Source organism: Lynx rufus, unplaced genomic scaffold (genome assembly GCF_022079265.1).
Source record: "Lynx rufus isolate CCGP_SWC_20201006 ecotype Redwood Valley unplaced genomic scaffold, mLynRuf1.p SCAF_1, whole genome shotgun sequence".
In the NCBI taxonomy this organism is placed as follows: domain Eukaryota; kingdom Metazoa; phylum Chordata; class Mammalia; order Carnivora; family Felidae; genus Lynx; species Lynx rufus.
The window spans coordinates 213742698-213765959 of record NW_025814823.1 but is presented as its reverse complement, the minus strand read 5'-3'; the positions used below and the strand labels follow the sequence as shown (position 1 = coordinate 213765959).

The following is a 23262-nucleotide window of genomic DNA, read 5'->3' as shown; positions in this document are numbered from 1 at the left end:
CAAAGAGACAGGCCTGGCTGAACATAATAGGAGTAGGTGAGCAGAGGAGGGGGACATCTTCTCTGGTCCCCAAAAGGGAGAGGGCTACAGGCAGGAAAGGTCAAGGAAATGGAACTCTCCTAACAAAGACAAGTGATAGGTCTCAATCTAGTAAGTGTTAAACTGAACAAATTAGAAAAAATCCTACCATCACACACTATCTCATTTCTCCTCTCTGGAAGGCAAAACAAAGCTTCTTCTTATTCATGGTTTAACTGAATGAACTCAGATCTCTTTCAGCAATAAAACAGACGTCTCATATATCCCCGCAAAAGCAAAGCGGCAGCAATATTTAATTTCACATGTCTGCAAAAACCCTTTTCCTTTATTTGCCGTGCAGGGCTCTTGCCTTATTTTATTTTTTCTTCATATCATATCATCACCACCTGAAATTTTACTTTTTTTGTTTTAGTAAACTCTATACCCAACGTGGGGCTCAAACTCACGGCTCCAAGATCAAGAGTCACATGCTCTACTGACTGAACCAGCCATGTGCTCCTAAAATTTTAAATATTTATTTGGTCATTGTTTCCCACCACTACCAACCAATCAACCAACTCAACCCAACACACACTGAATGAAAGTAATTGTTCCATGTTATATCAACCACATCGAACGCAGCACTGCTTGTAAATTGTGCTTTAATTTCTGCAATCAGGTATGATGCAGTGAGATACAAGTATAAACTTTCATACATCCAGAAAATAAAAAGCACATTTATACAGATATAGCCCAACAGCTTATTCCCTTAAAAAAAACAAGTTTTTAATGTAATTAAAGCTAATTTATCTTCAGTGTAAAAACTTGGAGGTATAAACAAACTCAGGATATTATATACAGTAAATTAATGTACATTTCCAAACTTGCACAGTGCAGCATTTTAAACAAAGTAAATGGTCTCATTTCAGTTTTTACTGTTAAGCATAATCCATACCTCAATCTTGAATAAAAATGTCACAATATATAAACCCACTAAGAATTCTGTACACAAATACAAGTTTATAGAAATCTGATTTCAAATATAAATACATAAATTGTCATGACCTCACGTTACAACAGCTTATTTTTCTATTGTAATTTTTTAAAAAAATCATAGAAAAATACTTCAATGCACATTCAACTGCTATGACAAGGGCCATGACCTTGTGCCTTTAAACCATACTTTGTGGAGTGTAAAGCATCACACCGGGCATTTTTGGAATGAAAATTACTAAGACTCTAAGATTGAAGAGGCTACTGTATAAATATTCGTGTTATAATATGGTAACAAAAATAGCTCCATAGTGTATCTGGGAGGCAACGGGGCAGAGAAGTGGAGGTTAGTGCTAGTTTAAGAAGGCCCAAAGAACGTATGTTAAGGTAGCTCATAGACTAGTGTATTTGCAAAATCCCTACTGCAAGCCTAACACTGAACTCACTAGTGAGACTTAAGGCAACCAAGACCGGACATGTGTTTGGACCCCAATGCACGAATCCTGCCCTCTCCTCAACCTCTGTCATTTTAACAGACCAACATGGCTCATGTGCCAACATGAAGAGGGGAGAAGAGCAAAGCAATTTCTTGTACAAACAGAAAGACAATATTCAGTGCAAACTGAGAAACTTCTTTATCAACAGTTTCAAAATTTCTTATTGCCCTTAAAGAACTGAAGTTTTTCTAAACATGTAACATTCAAATTGGGATCTATCCTGGATAGCAAATGTATATCAAAGGCAAACATTCTATTTGAAACATTCTAACATTAGTTCCCCCCTCCCCCACCTTCCTTTTGTGGGATTTAACAGGGTTCTACTGAGAATGAAAAAACTGGTCCTTACAAAGTGTACTTTCCTGCACTACAAAATATATACCATTTAGACAGCAGATTCAAGAAGGTCACCAGGCATAGTCAAGTTTCTTCTATGGCTTTTTAAATCATTGAGGTACTATATGATAACCATCACTTCTCATATTTATGCTCAGTTGCTTCCCTATGAAAGCCACGTTCAAAAATGATCCTGCTCATGTCTGGGAGGGCTGCTGCGGAGGTCACAAGCGTTCCCAAGCCTCAGCACACTGTCAGAAAAAGGCAAAGCCATTACTTTCAAACACTGAGAGGCTCCAGAAGCATGGAAGCTCCTTCAGGCAAACCAAAGGGATTCCCCCAGTTTAACCAACAGATTCAGCAGCAAGATTCTGGACTACATGCCCCGTGGCGGGGAGCATGGAGGGACGGCAGTGAGGGGTGCCCAGTGGGCAGAGAGAGACCCGGAGCTGTCAGCACACAAAAGGGCGGTGTGGCTGCTTGGCTAGCCCACCAACCCCACACGAAGTGACACAGTCTATGCAGGACGGGGGATGGTTGGAAATGTCAGGATGGGTGCTATGGGTGGAATTTCCCCAGCTTTCCTCAGGCAAGAGGACACAGAAAGGAAAAATACTATGGCTTAAAGGAATGCCATAATCTTAATACCTCTAAGTGAGTCTTTCGATTTGCCATACACACATCACATAAAGCTGCACTTTCTCCAAGCTAAGATGGGTAGATTGGATAAATTCCCAATGACTGGATAAATTATCTTGGCACAAAAAAGATCTGAAGAAAGCATTGAGTCCAGGAGTGTCTGACCAAAGCCCTTTCTAGTAGTAAACCAGCCACTGCAGGTTCTATATAATACTTATGCACAATGGCCACAGTTCTTTTATAGGTCAAGTAGTAACTCCTTCCAATTAATAATACTAGAGATATGATTTTAATTGCATAGTCTTCAGGAGAAAGAAAAAAAACCACGAGAACCAGCTCTTTTCCTGAAGATCCCGGCTTCCTCCTACAGAGCCCTGGACTAATGCCTGAGGCCTCCCACTCCCCCCACCCCCACAGCAGTAAAGCATGAGCCGCTAATCCGGAGATCAAACATGGTGGACTCCTGCCTCAACCTTCAACGTTCCCCTTTCACATCACTGAGTGGATGAGTCACACATCCCCTAGGTCCACAAACTCGTCTTCTCGTTTGGCCAGATCTTCTTCATCACCCAGAGCTTTCCAGCCGCTGGTGGGCAAGACCGGCTTAGAGGGATGTCGCTGCAGCAGAGCGAAAGGAAACAGGGCCGACAGGCGGGCAGAGCCCCTCAGCAACAAGGGGGCCTCTGCCAGGAGCGCCCCCTGGCCATGGGGTCTCGCGTCGATTTTCTCTTGTAAGCGCTCTACTTCCTCCATCATTTCCAAGAGTTTGCTCACGGTGGCCGCTCTGCCACCGCCCAGGATTTGGGCTTCTGGAATCCAACGCAAGTAGCGCTGAGCCCACACTTTGATTTCTGGCCCCTCAATGTGCGGCAACAACAGACCGTGGTAGTCAGTGGGTTTGCTGTGCCAGCTGTCATAGAACTCTCGAAAGTTGTCGTGTAGCTCATCGGAAGAGTTAATTAATTTGCTAATTCTCTTGCCCAGAAGGTTTTTAATTAAATGATCGGTTTCTTCCCTGAAAAATCCTCTTTTGGGAGATGATTTAGATTGGGTGAGTGGCAAAGAAAGTTGTCGTTGATGCTTTGAGAGAAAACACAAAAAAAAACCTCTGGTTAGCCTGAAAGCAGTTACGTTCATGAGAAATCAGAACTGCCATGAGACTGGAAAGCCATTAAAAAGCAGTAACACAGTGGGGGGGGGGGGTTCTTATTTGTTCCATGATGCAAATGTTGGATGCACATCGTGTTCATAAACAAATGGGTGAAAGCAGGCACCAGGGCGCTGTGACAGAGAGGGAAGCTGTCCACCCCCCTTCCCCTGGCACAGGAGCACTAAGGCACTTTTGAAGAACAAGCTTAAGTTGAGACAGGCTGTGGATTCAGGGCAGTCTGGATGTCAGGCCTATTCAGTTTTTGAAGAGTGCAAAGTGCTTCTTCTTTGAGAATGAAATTCTGAACACCTGAGAGGAAGCAGCAGCCAACTACCTGAAGATCCTATCACTCAAATGAACTGCATTTGTAGGTTATCAGGCAGCCAGTGGGAGTTTAAGCCTATGTCATAAAGATTCTTTTGGACAGAGAGACAGGTGGGAGCAAAAGGAATTTGAGAAGTGGCTAAACTGGCCAGATGTTCTTGCCTGACGCGCTGCACCGAGTAAAAAATGTGAGAGCATGTACATTACTTCCCTCCTGAGTAATTCTACCTGCAGCCAAAGCAAGGTGATCGATACCGAGGAGTGCCAGGGAGGGGCCGGGAAGGTGGGGAAAGACGTCAAGAGGTTACAAAGAACCCCAGAGCCCCACAGAGAGGTCAGCAATGTGGGGAGATGCCGTTTCTCCCCAGCTCTTTTGCTCCTGAGGTGTGAGTCTGAATAAGAACAGACAAGTTTTCTGGGCAGGCTAGCCCTATGACTCTCTAACATACTCCTGCCAGTGGTTCTTCTTTGTGAAAAAGAGCATTCTTTATTATGGAATATAGAATAATAATAAACATATGAGAAAAAAGCAAAACCATCCACAATGCCACAACTCAGAGCTGACCAGGATTTCTGACCTTCCAGCTGGGGGCGGGAGAGCAGCCTGGCCTCTCCTCCCCAAGGATCAAGGCCAGTCCGTCCGCACAGGGGACTGCTGACTGCAGGCGGAAGCTAACAGCCACTGAGTGTTAACTGCCTGCCAGGTTTTGTGCTCAGTGCTTTACGTGCATGGACTTAGCCAATCTCCACAGTCACCGTTATTGTCCTGTTTCACAAATGAGGAGACTAAAGCACAGAGGTTAAGCAGTCCACAAAGACCCCGGCTAGAAAGTGCTAAAGGTGGTCTTACAAAAATCAGTCTGGCTCCAGAGACTGCGCTCTAACAGAGCTCCACTGGTCTCGAGAGCCCTTTCTCTCAACCCCTAAGTGAACAGAGGGCTCAAGAAGGGCATGCTGGGAGGGAAGCCTGGTCAAGGCTGAGGCTGAGAGTGCACACCGGAGCAGGCCCTGCAGCCTCATGTGGCTGTTCACAAGCAGTGCTTCATGCTGGTCCGCCACAGCCTCTTAGTTTCTACGGAACTTCTCCAAGGCCGCCTGCCCACTCAACAAGGGGCCCTAAGGCCTACGTGTGGTGTCCTAACCCAAAAGCTTCAAAGTTCCTTGTGGCCCCAACCCCAACTCTGCTTTAGCTTTGGCTCAAACCTCCTGCACCAGTCAGCTCCTAGAGCCTAGGCCATCTGCTCCTAACTACAAGGAAAAGGGACGTATGTACAAGGAAAACTGGATGTAAGTACAGAAGTGAAATCCAGTCTTGCAAAGGGGAACGTCACTTTCCTCCCATGCACAATAAGGGATCAGGCCCTGGCTGTCTCTGAGGTCCCCTGCCCCTCTGGCCCGGGGCAGTTCTGGGATCCTGAACAGGTGACAAGTGTGCATGCAGCCACCAGGGGGCACAGCACACCGAGGAAAAACTGACCTCTGGCCAAGCTGTTCCGGAGCTCAGGGCAGTTCTGGTCCAGCTGGCAGGAAAGAGACTAAACCAGGAGGAGAAACGTCCACCCCGGCCCTGAGGTCCCTTGAAAGAGTAAAGCAACAGTTCTAAGTTGTTCAGCAGCTGACATCTTCTGCAAGTGCGGGCTTTGGTTCACCTGGCCCCCAAGCCTCTTAGAATGGAGCACCTCCCACACCAGACTGGCCAGGCTCCCTGGAGGGCAGGTGGGATCAGAAGTAGGGCAGTGGAGAAGGCAGAGACACACCATGACTTGGGATTCACCACTACCACTTTCCCCTTCGTTGGGTCTGGTGGGGGGAAATTCCAGGCCAGGAGAAAGAGCTAGGAAATGCCACAGAAATCATTTGTCATCTAGGGAACTTTGGGATTTTATTAACTACAATCAAGAACATATATCTGAAGGGATATCCATATTATTTGACACTTGTGATTCACAGCACGGGTCAGCAAATGACAGCCCACGGCCAAATCTGGCCTGCTGCCTATTTTTATAAATCCTGGAACACAGCCGTGCCTATTTGCTTATGTGTTGTCTGTGGCTACTTCTGCACATCAATACAGTGGGGAGACTGGACAGCCCTTGACAGAAAAAGCTGTAGCTACACCTCATCAGGAAGGTCTTGCTATTGAAGACATGAACCAGTACAGACCGAGCAAATCCCACAATCAATGCATCTTTTACTCTGCTAACCACACTCAGGTAGAGGGTTCACACAATCCCATGCAGTACAACTGTCTTGGCAGTAACATCCCCGGTGACATTCAGCAAATGGTCATGTCTCATCGGGGCAAAGGCTGATTTGCTGAAAGCAAATGATTCTCACGGGCCCTGACAGTTGGCCTGCCACAAATCTTGACTCTTCAGACTGTTTACAGAATCCATATGTCACTTTTTCCTGCCATACCCGGGGATCCTGGGCAGATGAAAGGGGTTAGACACGTGGACATCTTACTTTGAAACGCATTCCTTTCCGCTGGCCTTTGTCCAGTTTTGGCTTTTCCACATAAAGAGGGTTTTTGAGCAACATCTGGGCTTTGGGTTCAAACTGTACAGACCAATCCCACACGGTGAGCAGATTCAAAGGCTTGCTTTGTGTATCCTGGCTTTCCCTGCCCTGCCAAAACAAGCACAGGTCATGACGGCTTCCAGGGAGGGCTGAGGAGAGCAAACACACAATGCCGAGGGGCACCAGAAAGGGCGCTCCTGCCCCGAGACCAAACACTCACGGCTTCCTCGTTTTTAAAGGCTGCGGCCTTCAGTGGTCGTTCATTTAAGACTTTGGGTGGGAAGGGAGGGGGAAGAAGGTCACCTTATTTTCCAGCAGGCCACATGTTAGCCGCTGACGGGCACTCTGACACCAACTCTGTGAGGTCATGTCACATTTTATATTTAGGAAACTGAGGCTCAGAAAACTGAAGTGAACTGCCCGAGGCTCACGAAGCTGGTGAGTGACCGGCTGGGATCTGAAACCGGGGCCGGGGGACTGGAAGCCCAGGCTCCGTGCCTCCGCTTCACCGAGGAATTGGCTAACGCTGCTCCTGGAGGCCCAGCTCAAGCAAACCCGGGGCCGAGAGGAAGCCGGTCAGAGGCCCTAAGCTTGGTTAGAAAGCAAAACCCCCAGGAGCGAGGCCCTAGGAGAGACTTAAAAGAGTGTAAGATGGAAAGTAAAAGCTTCCCTGCTTTGCCTTGCCTCCATTCTCTCCAGAGTAACTCCAGGCACCAGGCAAACGGAAGAGAATGCTGACCAGCTTTATCAAGGACAGCTTTTAATTCTGCTTAATTCCTCAGCTCCAACACTTGCTCCCAACGTGGACTTGGGCCAGTTCCCCATCCTCTCAGTGCCTTGACTCCTCAGGAATAAGAATATACCCCCCACAGGATGCTGTGACAATTACCAATACCCAGAAAGCGCTCAAAACAGGGCCCAGTATATAGTGTTCTATAAATATTTTTATCATCAAAACTATTGCAATAAACTCATGAATCAGGGCTTCTTTAAGACACAGGTTCCTAAGAGGGACTCTTACCACGTTATCTTTCTGATGAGGCGAATTGAAGAAGAAGGTGCTAAAAATAGGTATGTACAGGCTATCTGACAACACAGTCAGGTAAGTCTCCGTGAAATCAAATGCTGGGGGGTGCTGGTGCACCAGCTGCCAGACACAATCTAAGAAGAGCAGGAACACAGGAACCTATGTGAAAACAAGACACGCATTACTGAGCAGGCACTACAAGGCCAAGGCCAGCTGTCCTGAGTTCAGGGGCAGCCATCTCAACAGCCATGGAAACCACTTCTGAGCACTGTATTCCCTGGGAAACACAGTCGACTCCATCCCACTCCACACAATGAATATGCTCAATTAAAGTCACATGCCTAACCTTTTGGGATGAGCACTGGGTGTTATATGGAAACCAATTTGACAATAAATTTCATATATTAAAATAAATAAATAAATAAATAAATAAATAAATAAATAAAGTCACATGCCTGTGACTAGACTCATTTCAGTATTTGGCAGTACTGATCTGTATGAAAGACATTTTAGGGCGAAATATGTAAAACCTCATTACTGACCAAACACTGACACATGAGCAGGTTTGCAACTGATTTTGATGACAGGGAACACTCTGAACCCCAATTAAGTGAAATTGTTATCACCTCCTGAAAGAATTCCATTCTTCACATTAGTAAATCGTATTACCAAAAAACTATACTCCATCACATTGAATTTTGTCAATATTCCCTTCTTCACCCCCACAAGGAGGATGCAGAAGAGAAAGAGGATGGGAAAGACAGCAGAAGCAGGAAAGGTGAGTTTCTAACCTTTTTTTCCACAAGCGTACAGATTTTTTTTTTTTTTTTAACAGATAGCCTCCTTTACTAGCTTCCCGGAGGCAAGCCCTTTATTGGTAGAGATGGTTTTCTAGGGTGCTTCGTCATTCACAAAGTGTTTATCCTTCTGAGTCATCAGCGAAGCTGTCAGGTGGGTAAGACAAGCCATGTCACAGTCTCTCCCTTATGGAGGCTGTCGAGGCCTCACAGAGCTCAGAAGAGAGACAGAAGTTGAGAGGCGCCCGGATGGCTCAGTCAGTTAAGTGTCTGACTCTTGATTTTGGCTCAGGCCACGATCTCACGGTTTGTGAAATCAAGCCCCCCATCAGGCTCTGCACTGACAGCACGGAGCCTGTTTGGGATTCGCTCTCTCTGCCCCTTCCCTGCTCACTCACTCACTCTCTCAAAAATAAATAGAGAAGTAAATAATTCTTTTAAAATGGCCATATTTAGAAGGAAAAAAAAAAACCAACAACATCAATATGTCATTGTGGAGATGCGAAGAAATGCTGATATAGCAACTTTATTTCATACTTCATTTTCTGCTCAGTATATCATTAAACAGAGTGGAAAGTATCTGAACCCTACTATATAGTCATGAAAATGGGCTCAGAAAGTTTGGATGACTTCTCCAAAGGATGGGTGAAAGCAGATCAGACTGTATCTGCTCTTGGACTCATTCTCCCTCCCCAGACATGGTCCTTGACAGTCCTATCTTCTCAAGATATCCAAAACATACTCTTCCCCACATAGTATCTGCTCTCTGCCCATCATGTTGAGTCCCATCAACCTTGCAAAGTTCCTCAGAAAGGCAAAGTCCATTCCAAGGGTGAAAATGGTGATTTCCATTCAGCTTGATGGGACACAGATGAGCAGAGACCAGGCCTGAAAGAAACCTCACAGCCTAGCAAGAGAAGCCGCGGTCTTCCAGAAACAGGCCAAGACCCTGAGGGCAGGAGCCATGGCTCTCTATTCCCACGGCATGCTGCTTCCCATCACAGACAGACACGTTCATTACCTGCAGTAAGAACAACCACGAGCCATGCTCCTAGAACACAGAGCTTTGTAGGTGACTTCGTTAAAGAAAGTTCACCTGTCTTCATTTTCTCTTCAGCAATCATTAACAATGCGGCCAAAGGAGTATGCATAGCTGCAGCTGAGACTAGACCACGACGTGGGGGCCAGCTAAACTACAACGCAATTCACACAGCCAGACGCAGAAGAGGTCATGTGCACAGCACGCTATGTCACCGGTAAGGTCCTGGTGAGGGACGGCGTTAACATAAACCTCATGCTTTATTTGAAAAGGCTTATGTGCAAGGGAAAATTTACTTTGTGTTATTATGTGGAATATTCATTTTTTTGCAAGCACTAACTTCGCAGAAATTATAGGAGTCTCTCTGAATTAATTTTTAAGTTTTATAAATCAGTGTTATTCCCATCATGAAATACATATTCCCATCATGAAATACACAATTTAGAAGAAAAGGCACTGAACCACTTACTAATACCCTTTTCCTCTGGGAAGGATTTCAGTACTGTTTAAAGCATTTGGAGTCATCCAACAGTGAACTGAACATGGCCTTCCTAACAAGCCCAACAGCATGCACTTCACAAGCACCGGCCCGACACCTGAAGACAGGTATTAGAGACCAGGCGCTTCTCCGACGAGGACACTCACCTCCTCTTTGTCACTCTGACGTAGATGGTTGCAGCGATCCAGGAAAGAGTGCCCGCCCATGATCCACTCCTTTTGGACAAGGCTCTGGAAACCAATCCTGGTTCTACAGTGGGGGTCCATCATCACTTGCACCAGAGAGGAAACGAGGCAGCAGAGGTCGGAAGCATTCTCCTCTAGGAGGGGCCCAGCGGCAGTGCAAAGAGGCAGGAGAGTATGGAGTATTAAAAAGCCGCAAAGAGTGCTCACCCTTGCACAGTTAATGGTGGGGTTCCCAAAACCAAAGTGTGCCTGATACTGACAGTCAAGGTCTACTTCCCTGAAGGTGAGGGCCCACGGGGAAAACAGGTAGTGTTCAGACTGACAGACAAACTGCTTCCAGCCAGTCCCGTACAGGTTCTGGCATATGCTGGCACTAAGCACAGATCTGCTGACTGACTGAATAAAACGCAGCACGTCAAATCCACTGTCAGCGTACCGGCATCCCGGCGTGCCGCATAATGAGGGCAGAGCCATACACGTGGTGGTGACCCGCTGGCCTTCACAGACCAAGTTCAAAACTCTTCCAGCTGCCGTGTCAAAGTCTCCATCACTGGACTCACTGTTCCAGGGCTCAGCTGCTCCTCAGACTCCCCTCAGAGCTCCTCTCCTCCACTCCCTCTGCTTGGACTCCCTTATTCCCAGCTCCATAGCTCTTTCCTTCTCTGAGAGCACAGAGGTGCCCGCTTCTCCTTGCCTAGCCTGGCGGAGAAACTCCCCTCGGTCTATGTCCACGTGCCCACCCCCAGAGTGCACCGGACGAAACCTGTGTGATGAAAACACCATTCATATGTGTGTTCGGCATTCATGACTCCCGGCAAATAAAAGCATACATTTCTGTCCATGCATTTGCCTTAGAGTTTTCAGATCCTAAAAGTTAGGGTCTGCATCCCCGTGGTTTCCTCTTTGCAGAAAGAAGTGCAACTCAAGCTGCTATTTAAAAATGTCCAGGAGGATGGCGGTGCTAGTATCGGTGAAACTAGAGAAAGTTACAAATTCTAAGGAGGGGGATGTCTCCACCGTTAAAACTCTTTCATTCTGACCCTGGAACCATGAGGCACTAAGGTCTAGGCTTACGCTTGTGCTTCTTTTTCTCCTCCAGGGAGACAAGTCTAAACTACGGGAACACATGGATTTAAAAGAAACAGAGTTTTGTGTTTGGAGTGTTATCAGCTTATTTCAAGTTTCTTTCTTTTTTTTTTTAATTTTCTTAACGTTTTATTTATTTTTGAGAAAGAGAGTATGAGTGGGGGAGGGGCAGAGAGAGGGGGAGACACAGAATCTGAAGCAGACTCCAGGCTCTGAGCTGTCAGCACAGAGCCCGATGCAGGGCTCGAACTCGTGAACCGTGAGATCATGACCTGAGCGGAAGTCAGACATTTAACTGACTGAGCCACCCAGGCGCCCTGAAATAAGTTTTATAATTTTAAGGGAATCATCCTTCTTGCATCTGACGGGTATTAACAGTAAACCTGTAACAGGAAGAAGGACCAGAAAATGAGATTTCAGAGGAGACAACTCAGTCATTCTTCTGGACCGAGTGACTTCTCACATCTCAGCCAAAGATTCAGATGTTGTTTTATGCAACTGTGACTACTGCAGCCTGGCCTGAGAACTTCTGCCTCTCAGATTCTGATCTTTATTCATCCTCCTCTGTACCACTTAGTTCCTCAGTACTCTGTTCTGCCATTGGTGATTAGATCTTTTTCAATAACATGCTCAGGCCAACTCTCATTAGGCTGTAAACTTCTAGAAGGCAGAAGTATAGAGCTCTGCACATGGTAGGTGCTCAGTCAATATCGTAAAATCCAAGTCAGCGAGCCAGCATCAGGTGGTACAGAAGCCCCAGGCAGACACATGTGCAGCCCGTCCACAGAGGCTAAATTTCAGCAGTCACGGAGCGCGTCAGAGCCATGGTAAAAGCTTGAGGGCATGAAAGCATGAGATGATCTACTGAACCGAAGTGCAGGGCTATGAGAAGTTTAAAATATTCTAAACGGCAAACATCGTATTTTAGCTCAGGTCTAACCAACTCTAGCAATCTTTAAATAAAAGCGGTTTGCACCTGTTTTTACACATTCTGAATGCTTATGTCCTGTCCACATGTTTAGCAAGTTAAGCCCACTGAGGCAAAGGAAATCGTGACCCACAAACTTTCTATAGCGACTGCACAAGGTTGTCTGTCAAACACAAAGATATAAAAAGAACAATTAAACCATTCATGGATTTCTTTATATAAAAAGGATTATCAAAAGATTTTAACTGTAACCAAGTGGAGTTAATATAAAACAAAACCCAAAGCAGTAGGAAATGTGAGCTTTGGTGAAGATACCAAACAATTCCTTCTTGGGCTGCAAGTAAGTCTGCCAAGTTCTAAATGAAGGATTTATTTTTAAACTGTAACACTGAAATCAAACGCAAAGAATTCCAAGGTCAGGGTAGAAAAGAATGGGAAGGATTTCTACACTAGCTCGCTCCTTTTGTAAGACAATTCCAATTACATAAAGCTATATATGCAGAAATTGAGTCTCGAGTGAAGGGAAACGAAAACCACTCTTTGTGCTTTAAATGTATTACCTAAAAGAAGAACGTTCACGTTTTGTGCTTCTAGACATTCTGTGATCTCTATTGCTTTTTTCAGGCAACGTCTACATTGGAAAGAGACAAGAAAAAGGGGGATTAGTTTCTGAGTTTGGCATCAAAACCATGAGAAATTTAGACAGAGGAAACTGAAGATTGAGACAGTCTCATTTGTTTTTTCACTTGAAATCCTCCAGAAAAGAAGTTACCATTTACCCTATTCACATACTGCAAGACACTCATCTGCCAATTAGAAACTGAAAATTTTCAGAAAGGAATCCCAAAATTGATGTCAAAACCTTCCTAGGTGATTTCTAAACTACAGTCTCCTATTGAGAACTCATGCCTGAGTCTGGCCGGAGAGTCCTAGTAAGACCCACAAATGCCCACGTCGGAAACTGTGCTGCACGCCCACATGGTCTAATTCAAGGTCACCTGTCCAATGTGTCAGTGTGGCTAAAACAGTCCAACAAGGTCCAGAAATCCCTTCTGTCACTCTCTGTACACACTATTCCTGATTTTCAGCGTTGACTCTCCTCTGCTTGTAACTAAGGGCTTCACATATGCTGTTCCCTGCCTGCAGGGGCACCCTTCCTGGACGGTGCTTCATTTGGTGAGGGATGCTCAACCTTCTCTGCCCACCCCCCGTGAAGAAGGGTGCTTTTCCTGGTGACGTTGATCACTGTCGGCAACTACACATTCCAACTATGGGCCATGCAGCAGGCTCTCCGGAACGGATGCGTTAACAAGTGTTTGGGGGGCTGAGGCTCCTTGCCACAAACCCTGCTGGCAGAACCGAGAGATGCAGTGCCAGTTGGAGGCACTGTCCAACTGTGCCTCACAAGTGTCCTAGGGGTGGGACTCTTCTCGCACCCTGATCATTGCTCTTCTGTGCCTCCCTTTGCCCTCTCCTCTCTTTAACAGCAACAGAGAGGAGCTATTCAAACTATGAAGTAGGGAAGGGAATATAGGAATTCTGTCTCTGGGAATCTCAACCAAATTCCCAAACCCAAAATGCCTAATTGAAATTAATCATGAAATTATGAAAAACCGACATTACTCATTCTAAAATAGGTAATATACACAGGAGAAACGTAATTCAAAAAGGTATTCAGTAAAAAGTCAGCATCACCCCCCTTCTTCCTGTTCCCTTCTTGGAGGCCAGCACTGCTGCCTCAGTTAGACTTATGGGTTGCCACCCCCCTGTTCTGCAGTCTTTCCATGCCTAGTCTATAAATATAGTCTAGAGAGATCTCTTTGTGAGCAAGTAGCATGTCGATAAATTCAGATCAAATGTGCACAGAAATAATAAACAAATGTAAAATCCAGCTGAGCTGTCAATAGAATATGTGATCTAAGAACATCTAACTGTGATGTTTAACACATTTAAATGTTTAACATTTAAAACAGTTCCATCGTTTGTCAATTTGTTTTACTACTTTGAATTAGAGAACTATAAAATTCATGAGCAAAATGATGGCTTTAAAATACCTGATTATGTCAAGCCAGCTGCTACTTTCCAACAGAGAAAACCATTTTATATCTGTGTCCCAAAATTCGGTACTATTATCTGAAAAAAGAAAAAAGAGCAAGGAAGTCAGGTCACTGTTCTCTTACATGTCTGCCACCAAAAATCTGTGCGACTCAAGTGTGCTGTTCAGACAGTCTTGGACTTGAACTGCAGCATCCAAGCACAGATCTCCATTCTCAAGAAAGGACACTTCCAGACTTCAGCTGAAATGGTGTTTGAATTGTAAGCTTCTGGAAGGGGGTGGCAGTCAAAAATGGATTTTTTAGATTTTTATTGTTAAAATAAAAAGTGCCCCACAATATTTATGTAAAGCCATGGTTGACCTTGTGACTCAACAAGGAGAGTAACATGTTTTAGGCAGAAACAGTCGACACCCAGGCTACACTATTCTAGCACTGGAAGACAACAGGATACCTCCTGATGCCAGGGAGCCCAAAGGGGGAGACTTGGCTTCTGCTAGAATCCTAAATACACAAGCACATTTTCCTTGCATACTCCTACACCACACACCCCGCCCCCACACCTTTGGTACAGAGAGCCCTGCACTGCACGGACACCTAATACAGGTCCAAGCTGCAAACTCAAATCAACGACAAGGCAGATACCTCTCTGCAAGTCCTGGGTGATGAGACGGAAAGTGGTAGACACAGTCCCGCACCAACTAGTGCAGTGAAGACTATACTTTCAAGGATCATTTCTATAGTTTATTACTAGAGAAGTTTCTCTGAATGTGCAGAGTACCCAAAATTTAAGATCTGCAAAAACAAAAAAAACCCCAAAAAACTAGGGCAGTGTATCACTCTCCACCAGGTCCCTGCTTTTTATAAATCTAGTTAGAGGTGGACACTGCTGTTTACCTGGGCATCAAATTCATCTTTATCTCAAATGCCTCCATAATCGGTGTATATAATGGAAACTCAATAAATGTCAGCTGAATGAATGAATGAATCCTAAGTCATTAGAATTTGCTAGGCTAGGGGCGCCTGGGTGGCGCAGTCGGTTAAGCGTCCGACTTCAGCCAGGTCACGATCTCGCGGTCCGTGAGTTCGAGCCCCGCGTCGGGCTCTGGGCTGATGGCTCAGAGCCTGGAGCCTGTTTCAGATTCTGTGTCTCCCTCTCTCTCTGCCCCTCCCGCGTTCATGCTCTGTCTCTCTCTGTCCCCAAAAAAAAAAAAAAAAAAAAAAAAAAACATTGAAAAAAAAAGAATTTGCTAGGCTAGAAAGTCCAAGTTAGGAAAAACTGTGACAAATCTCAGATGGTAATACAGATTCACTGAAGAACGAGAATTAATAAACAACTGGGCTGGTTAAGTAGGATTCAGGTCCTAAGCTGTTCATAGTGGGTAGCCCAGGCAGAGAAGTGGGGGTGGCCGGGATGGGCATATTTCATTTCCTACTTTGTACATTTCTGCTTAATCAGAAGAAAAAAAGATATTTTCACTGGGGGTGGGGGGGTGGGAGGTGGTCCATTCAATAAGCCACTAAGGAAAACAAAACCAATCATCCACTTTATCAATCACCGTGAGCAAGCCAGCGAATACAGGTGTCACATGGCTCCACAACTTTTAAAGAGAGTAGCCCCTGTGTACACCACTGGGCGACACTGTGCTGAGGAAGGAGAGAAGAGGAGCAGTGGAGGGGTGGGCCTGTGTTCCCTGCCGTCAGAAGGGGCAGCGGGGTAAAAGCCTGGAAGAAAATGGAGGGGGAGGGGGGTGCGTGTGGTGAATGTGGCAATGACAGTGGCTCCTCAGCTACCAGCCCCTCTGCTCTATGACATCAACCCTCATGGTCATAAGCCTTGGGTACATACAGAGACCAGGGAGAAGGTACCAGCTGTCACCTGATCCACACGGCATGTCTTTCCCTATTTGACAGAGAGCTTTTGTTCTGCATTTTTCTCACCTATCAGAAACAGCTGTTTGAATTTAGAGTAGGCAGTCTGGATGTCCTGCAGGGACAGGAAGTTGCTTGACAGGTCTTCAGTTTTAACAATTTCATAGGGTGGCCTGTGGATGGTCTTATAGATTCTAGGTATCAAAAAGTAACAGGAGATTAAAAGAGCAGAAGTGAATTAGAAACAGCTTATTTTTCCCGAGCACTTAGACGTGGCAAGATCTGTGTGTGTAGGTATCCTCCCATTTGATCCTTGCCAACAAACTAGCTACCACAGGACCGCTGTTCCCAGTCATCGGAGGTGGAAATGGAAGCACGTGGAACATGTATCAAAGGACAGTGACATAGGCCATGACCCGGATTTGACCACTGTCAATACCATAGCCATCATGCCCTCCCCCCTAAATACCTCAGTGTGCATCTCTAAAAATAATGCAGTTGACATCCTTTTTTTTTTTTTTTAAGTTTTATTTATTTAAGTTATCTCTACACCCAACATCGGGCTTGAACTCTACCCCGCGATCAAAAGTTGCAAGCTCCTCTGAGCTAGCCAGGTGCCCCTGCAGTTGACATTCTTAATGATTATGTTATACCGACTCCTTTCAAAATTATGTATTTTTAAGTTTTTTGTTTTTTAGTAATCTCTACACCCAATGTGGGGCTCGAACTCATGAGCCCAAGATCAAGAGTTGCATCCTCTACCCACTGAGCCAGCCAGGCGCCACTCCTTTCAAAGGGATTAAAAATGATCCCTCTCTATGGTATTCCTGAGCACTAAGCTATCAGCAGGTAAACAGGAATGAAGCTTCTTTGGAAAACAAGAACTCGAGCTAACCAGTCACAAAATGTAGAACAGTACTGACCCATCCAAGAAGCTCTTTTGCATTTGTGAAAGGCCATCATCCTGTTCTTTTTTGGGCAGTGCTGACATTTTCAAAAGGGCACATCCATTGTGGCAGGACCAACACCATAACTGCAAAGGGGAAGAAAGGTTTTTCAGTCATAATATACACAATCCAGCGGGAGAAAGGTAAGCTGAGCATTTAAATTCACTCAGGGAAATGTATAACTTGGGTAGGAAATGGCTGAATATTTTCAACTTTGTTAAGCCAAAGACTAGTTACTTACAATGAAAAACAATGATTTAGTCTTAAAACAAAAACAAAAAAGACCCCCAGGTCTAGACAGTTACGCTCAGACCTGCTTATGGTCTGACCGGGCTTGAGTGCCGGGAGCCTAGATGACCGCATCACCATCACTAGGCTAGTCACTGTGGCGAACCTGCTCTGCCAGGGACTTCATGTCAACTAACTCATGTGATTCTCAGTCACACTCTCAGACTGCAGTGATTTCCTTCTTTCCCCTCTTAAACACTGAGGTTTTCTTTTCTTTTCTTTTTAATGTTTATTTTTGAAAGACAGGGAGACAGAATCTGAAGCAGGCTCCATGCTGTGTATGCAGTGCCTGATGTGGGGCTTGAACCCACGAACCATGAGATCGTGATCTGAGCCAAAATCAAGCGTCGGACGCTTAACCAACTGAGCCACCCAGGTGCCCCGACAGGGGTGATTTCTAATTCCATTAACAGCAAGGAACTGAGGCTTGGAGAGACCAAATAACTTCCTCAAGTTGCATTGAAAGCTGCAGCAGTGTGTCTAAATGCTGTGCTCTACCTGGATGGCAAGAAGGAGGCAGCTCCTGTCAGTAGAGAAAGTTCACACCAGACAGAACGGGAAGCTGGCTACTCAACAAAGGATACCAGACCCGTACATGCAAGGCGCTGCATTAGGTGAAAAGGAGGTGAAGAGGATGTGAAGAGGGCGAGGACAGTGTATCTACTCCAAGGAGCTCATACTCTCAAAAGGGAAATACATTCACAAACATAATAAAATGTAGAACGTGGTAAATAAGAGAAGAGAATTACAAGGAACCACAAAGGGAAGGCAAAAGAGGAAGAAATCACATGAATGACTGTAAGTGACAGGTTCAGGTGTTCAGGCACTTTTCTGGCTACAGTGGGAGAGTTTGTTTGCTGTTTTGCAGGAACAAAAGGAAATGAGAACTGATCTTGGGGCAAAGTAATCTGCCAGTGGAGCCTGGAACGGAGGACAGGGCAAGCCTGGTTAGGGCAGGTGAGCACTGTGTGGACTTTGTGCCCCATCAAGGCCTGGTTAAGGGCTGACAATGGCTAGAGCACAGCCACTGCTCTGCTGACCAAGTCATCAGCCTTAGCTCAAAGATAAAACCTAGGGGAAGATACTTTTTATAATTCTGCCATCCAGCACTGATACCTTTTTGCTATTCATCTGCAACGAATGGTATAAGCCATACACTGGACATGCTAGAAGTCTGGGCTGTGAGGTTCAAGATGAGCACACGATCCAGGTGATAACTCTGCACCACACTTAGAAAGCCAGGAGGAACTGGCTTGGGGTTACAGGGGAAGATGATGGAATGGGTGTTGGATGTATTAGGTGTCCAGTGCCAACAGGATACCCCTGTGCAGCTATCCAGGAGGCACATTAGATGAGGGTTATGAGTTTAGGAGGGGAAGGCAGGATTGGGGCTCCGGACATGGGAGGTGGCAGCCAGCTGATAACGAGCCCGCCCAGGGAGTAAGGGCAGAGGAACATAGGACCGCTCTAGGAAATGCCAAAAAGCAATGCCTCCCCTTTCAGGGCCAGGCCGTACTTTGACTCTTTAAGGTTCCTAATGAGGTGGACGTGTTAGGACACTAAGACAAATCAAAGGGCCCTCTGCTGTCTTCTCCCAATGTCATACTGAGCAACATACAGAAACCACCACACAGTTTCTAGCCCTCAGCCAAAGGTGGCAGTAATTTGAATGCCCAGGCAATCATGCCCCTAGTTGCTGCAGCTCACTTGGATAAAAGGAGAGACACTCTTAGCCACAACTAGGTGACAGGTTCTAAGAAATTAAGGGTCCGTAATCCTTTTTTATCTCTTCTCTTGGGATAGAAAGGGTTAACTCTTGGTGACATTCAACCATAATTCATGTTCTCTTTGGGGCACAACCATACCTGTCTCATCTCTTCTGGGATAATTCCCTAACTATTCTCTACTTGAAAAAATAAATAGGGATGCCCGAGTGGATCAGTCAGTTAAGCGTCTGACTTTGCCTCAGGTCATGATCTCACAGTTCTTGAGTTCGAGCCCTGTGTTGGGCTCTGTGCTGACAGCTCAGAGCCTGGAGCCTGTTTCAGATTCTGTGTCTCCCTCTCTCTCTGCCCCTCACCTGTTCATAATCTGTCTGTCTGTCTGTCTCTCAAAAATAAACAAATATTTTTTTAAAAAATTTTTAGGGGCGCCTGGGTGGCTCAGTCGGTTGGGCGGCAGACTTTGGCTCAGGTCATGATCTCACAGCTTGTGAGTTCGAGCCCCGCGTCAGGCTCTGTGCTGACATCTCAGAGCCTGGAGCTGCTTTGGATTCTGTGTCTCTCTCTCTGCCTCTCCCCAACTCACGCTCTGTCTCTCTCTCTCTCTCTCAAAAATAAACATTTTAATTTTTTTAATACTCTGAAAATAGATAATAAAAGCAAAAGCACTAGGTATTGTTTTTAAAAATAAACAGGAAACAAGCAAATTTTTTAATTTTTTTAAGTTTATATATTTTGAGAAAGAGAGAGAGCAGGGGACGGGCAGAGTAAGAGACAGAATCCCAAGCAGGCTCCTGACTGTCAATGCAGAGCCCGACATAGGGCTGGAACCCTTGAACCATGAGATCATGACCTGAGCCGAAATCAAGGGTTGGATGCTTATCCAGCTGAGCCACCCATACGCCCAGAAACAAGCAAAATTCTTGGTCAAAGACATACTTCTCATAAGAATTTAACAAAAAGCATGTCTTCTCCTATTGTAATATGTATGATTTCTGTCTGGGTTCTTAGTATAAAAGTCTTGACAACAGACAAGAATCACTCCTTGTTAATCCTGTTTACTTTTATTATTTAAAAAAAATATTTTTATTTTTAGAGAGGGAGAGAGTGAGGGGACAGAGGGGGAGGGAGGGAAGGGCAGAAAGAGAGTGCGCACGAGAGTGTGCAGGAGAGCAAGAGAGCGAGAGCATCTTAAGAAGGTTCCACACTCAGTGTGTGGAACCCAATGTAGGGCTCAATTCCATGACCTTAGGATCATGACCTGAGCCAAAATCAACAATCGGACACTCAACCGACTAAGCCACCCAAGTGCCCCTATTCTGTTTAACTTTGAAGAGGGAGAGGGGGAGATTATTCATTATTTGGTACATCTTAAGGTATCTCTCTTAGTAGAGCCAAAGACAGAGCTTTAGGGGATCATCTACAACTGGACACCAGTGTAAGAAAGAAGAAACTATCAAGGAAGTCAGAGGACCAAGAAAGCACAGTGTGTCCAAAGCAAGACAGGAATTTAGAAGCAAAAAAAGAGAACATAATTAGGGTCAAACCTGCAGCGATGGGGAAGAGAGGTGGCGATACACAAGGCATAGTGACTTCGGGAAGGTCCTTCAGCAGAGTAGGGGGTAAAAGTCACCATGCAAGAAGAAACAAGTAGAGAGACAAGTAGGGGCAGTTAGTACACAGTCTTTTATTTTTTAACGTTCATTTATTTATTCTGAGAGAGAGAGATGGAGATAGTGTGAGTGGGGAGGGGCAGATAAGAGAATCCCAAGAAGGCTCCTCGTGCTAGCGCAGAGTCCAACATGGGGCTCAATCCCACGGAACTGTGAGATCATGATCTGAGCCAATCAAGAGTCAGATGCTTAACCAACTGAGAAACCTAGGTCAGTAGAGTCTTGAAATATGTTTGTCGGAAGGAGAACAAGACAACAACTTAGCTCTTCAGGAGGGGCTTCTTCAGGTTAGGGAAAGCTTGAACATGCCTTCAGGTAGAGCAGAACCATGGAAAGATCCACGTGGAAGGCGGAAGACTGATGGAAGCAGGCTCCAGACAAAACAAGGGCAGATGAGATCAAGAGCCAGGCAGATGTTTAGTTAGATTCAGGATAAGGAAACAGGAACACAGAAAAAAACAACAGGAGGTGAAGGAGGAAGCTGAGGGAGGAGGTCTTGTCGCTGATTGTCCAAGATCCCACAGAAGTGGGGGAAATGTTGTCTCTCAGTACAAAAGTTAAGACTGGAATTACAGGGGGGGTTGCCTGGGTGGCTCAGTCGTTTGAACAGTCCAACTCTTGATAGTGGCTCGGGTCATGGGTCTCATGACGTGGGATTGAGACCCACGTCAGGCTCTGTACCGAGTGTGGAGCCTGCTTGGGATTCTCGCTCTCTGCCCCTCTTGGACTTGGGCTTTCTCTCTCTCAAAATAAATAAACTTAAAAAAGAAGAAGAAGAAGAATGGAATTACAGGGGCACCTGGCAGGCTCAGTTGGAAGAGCATGTGACTCTGTGACTCTGGATCTCAGGGTCATGAGCTTGAGTCCCACACTGGGAGTAGAGATTACTAAAGTAAATAAAACTTTAAAAAAAAAAAAAAAAGAATGGAATTTACAAACTTAGAAAGAATGCAAAGATGGTTTACACCAGCCCCAGGGAAGAATGATACAGGATCCAAAAGGAGTTAAATAACAGACTGCTGAGCCAGAACAAAGGCCCAACAGAGGCAAGGTAACATGGCTTTCGCATATCCCATTAAGGAACACTCTGCTGTTTGGTTTGAATCATCTTTAGCAATGTTCACTAGCCCCACGGCCAGAAAATATACTCAGGGGCTGGAGAACAGCAGAGGGTAGAGGACGTCAAAGTCGCTATTAGAGCAAGGATGTGACTGAATTTACAAACGATGTAGGTCTTCACTGAAAATAAGTGAAGGCAAGAAAAAAACAGACTAGCTGAAAAGTCAGGGTAAAAAAAGCATGGAGATACGCAAATGTTCTGGAACTAGAAAGCAGTAATGGTTGTACAACATTGTGAATACATAAATGCCATTAATGGCAAATTTTACGTTATGTGTACCGAGAGGTCTGTGTTCCCTGGGTAAATGTGAAAATTCCATTACGTACAAAATGTTTCTGCTGTCCGTTCATGCAAACTCCACTAACAACTTCCAGGACATATCATGAAGTCAGATCTGAAAAAGTGAGAACACTTTCCTACTGTTTCTATCAAAGTTATGTTGCTGGTTCCCCACTCAGGTCTTAGCAGAACACTTCCTACTCCTCAGCCTGAAGGCCTGGCTAGAACACAGTATCAAAATTTCATACAACGCCAGGTGGAAAAGCAGCCTGTTTGCACAGGTGCGGACAATTCGTATTTGTTTCTTCCCACAGAGCTCACCTTCTTTCCCTAGATCCATCTCTGAAAGGCTGAGAAATGAAGACATTCATTTTCATCCTTCTACAACAGCAATTCTTAAAATGTTGAGATGGAGGCATGGTGGGGGGTGGGGGGGTGGGGGCAGGGTCCCAAGACCCTTTCAGGTGTTCTGAGAATAAATATTAAGAGGTAACTGTGTCCTTTTCACGGTGTTGACATTCGCACCTATGGCAAAGCCCTGGTGGGCAAAAGTGCTGGTGTCTTAGCACCAACCAAGGCACCACCACCAGATGCCATCGGTCACCACTGTATTCTTCGCTGCCACACACTCACAGGAAAAAAAATTCTCTTTCACTTGAGAATGTCCTTAATGAAGGACTAAAAATTATTAATGTTATTAATCTTGACCATTATGGACAATTTAATAGTAATATGCTTTCTATTCCGTGCGATGGAGTGGGAAGTAAGCACTGAAATGGTGTTGGTCACAAGAAAGAGCACGTGTGTGCCTGAGCTGAGAGGCGAACTAGCTGCTCTTTCCATGGAATTGAAAGAATGAGTGAGGAAAAAAAACCAAAAAACCAAAACCCATACAGAATGAGTGCGAGTCAAACAACGGGTGTTCAGACTTTGGAATCTGGCAGATGCATCCTCAAAAAAAAAAAAAATGAAGTGACCCTGCCACTTCAAGGAAAACAACTGACAGATTGTTGCAAATAAAAAATGAACTTTCAAGCAAAAATCAGAATTGTGTAAAACTAACCTCTGACTCCAGCTGGACAGCTTCCCAAAATATACAGACTTCTGACAAGACAAAGACAATGCTAATGAATGTGATTTCTTAAAATTTTAGAGAGAGAGAGAGCATGAGATCGAGCACAAGTGGGGGAGAGGGACAGAGGGAAAATCCCAAGGATTCTCCTTCTCTCCCCCTCTCTCTGCCCCTCCCCTGTGTGCGCTCTCTCTCAAA

General features: G+C 45.3%; 1 protein-coding gene and 1 pseudogene across 3 annotated transcripts in view; one reads left to right on the top strand and one right to left on the bottom strand.

Annotated features, from left to right (window-relative positions):
• Positions 1–663: 663 nt before the first annotated feature.
• MTMR12 (myotubularin related protein 12) overlaps positions 664–23262 on the bottom strand; it is a 66052-nt gene continuing 43453 nt past the window's right edge. For 2 of the 3 annotated variants that reach the window (XM_047093740.1, XM_047093748.1), the window contains exons 9-16: positions 16888–16997; positions 16034–16158; positions 14093–14171; positions 12599–12669; positions 9986–10158; positions 7499–7663; positions 6424–6585; positions 664–3563 (exon numbers count right to left, since the gene is read on the bottom strand). In XM_047093740.1, coding sequence (XP_046949696.1) covers positions 2994–3563; positions 6424–6585; positions 7499–7663; positions 9986–10158; positions 12599–12669; positions 14093–14171; positions 16034–16158; positions 16888–16997 — 1455 coding nt within the window. In that variant the 3' untranslated portion in view covers positions 664–2993. Of the gene's footprint in view, positions 3564–5434; positions 5534–6423; positions 6586–7498; positions 7664–9985; positions 10159–12598; positions 12670–14092; positions 14172–16033; positions 16159–16887; positions 16998–23262 lie in introns of all 3 variants that reach the window. The other variant, XM_047093758.1, reaches the window with a different exon arrangement.
• LOC124523812 (uncharacterized) lies at positions 14805–14887 on the top strand (annotated as a pseudogene).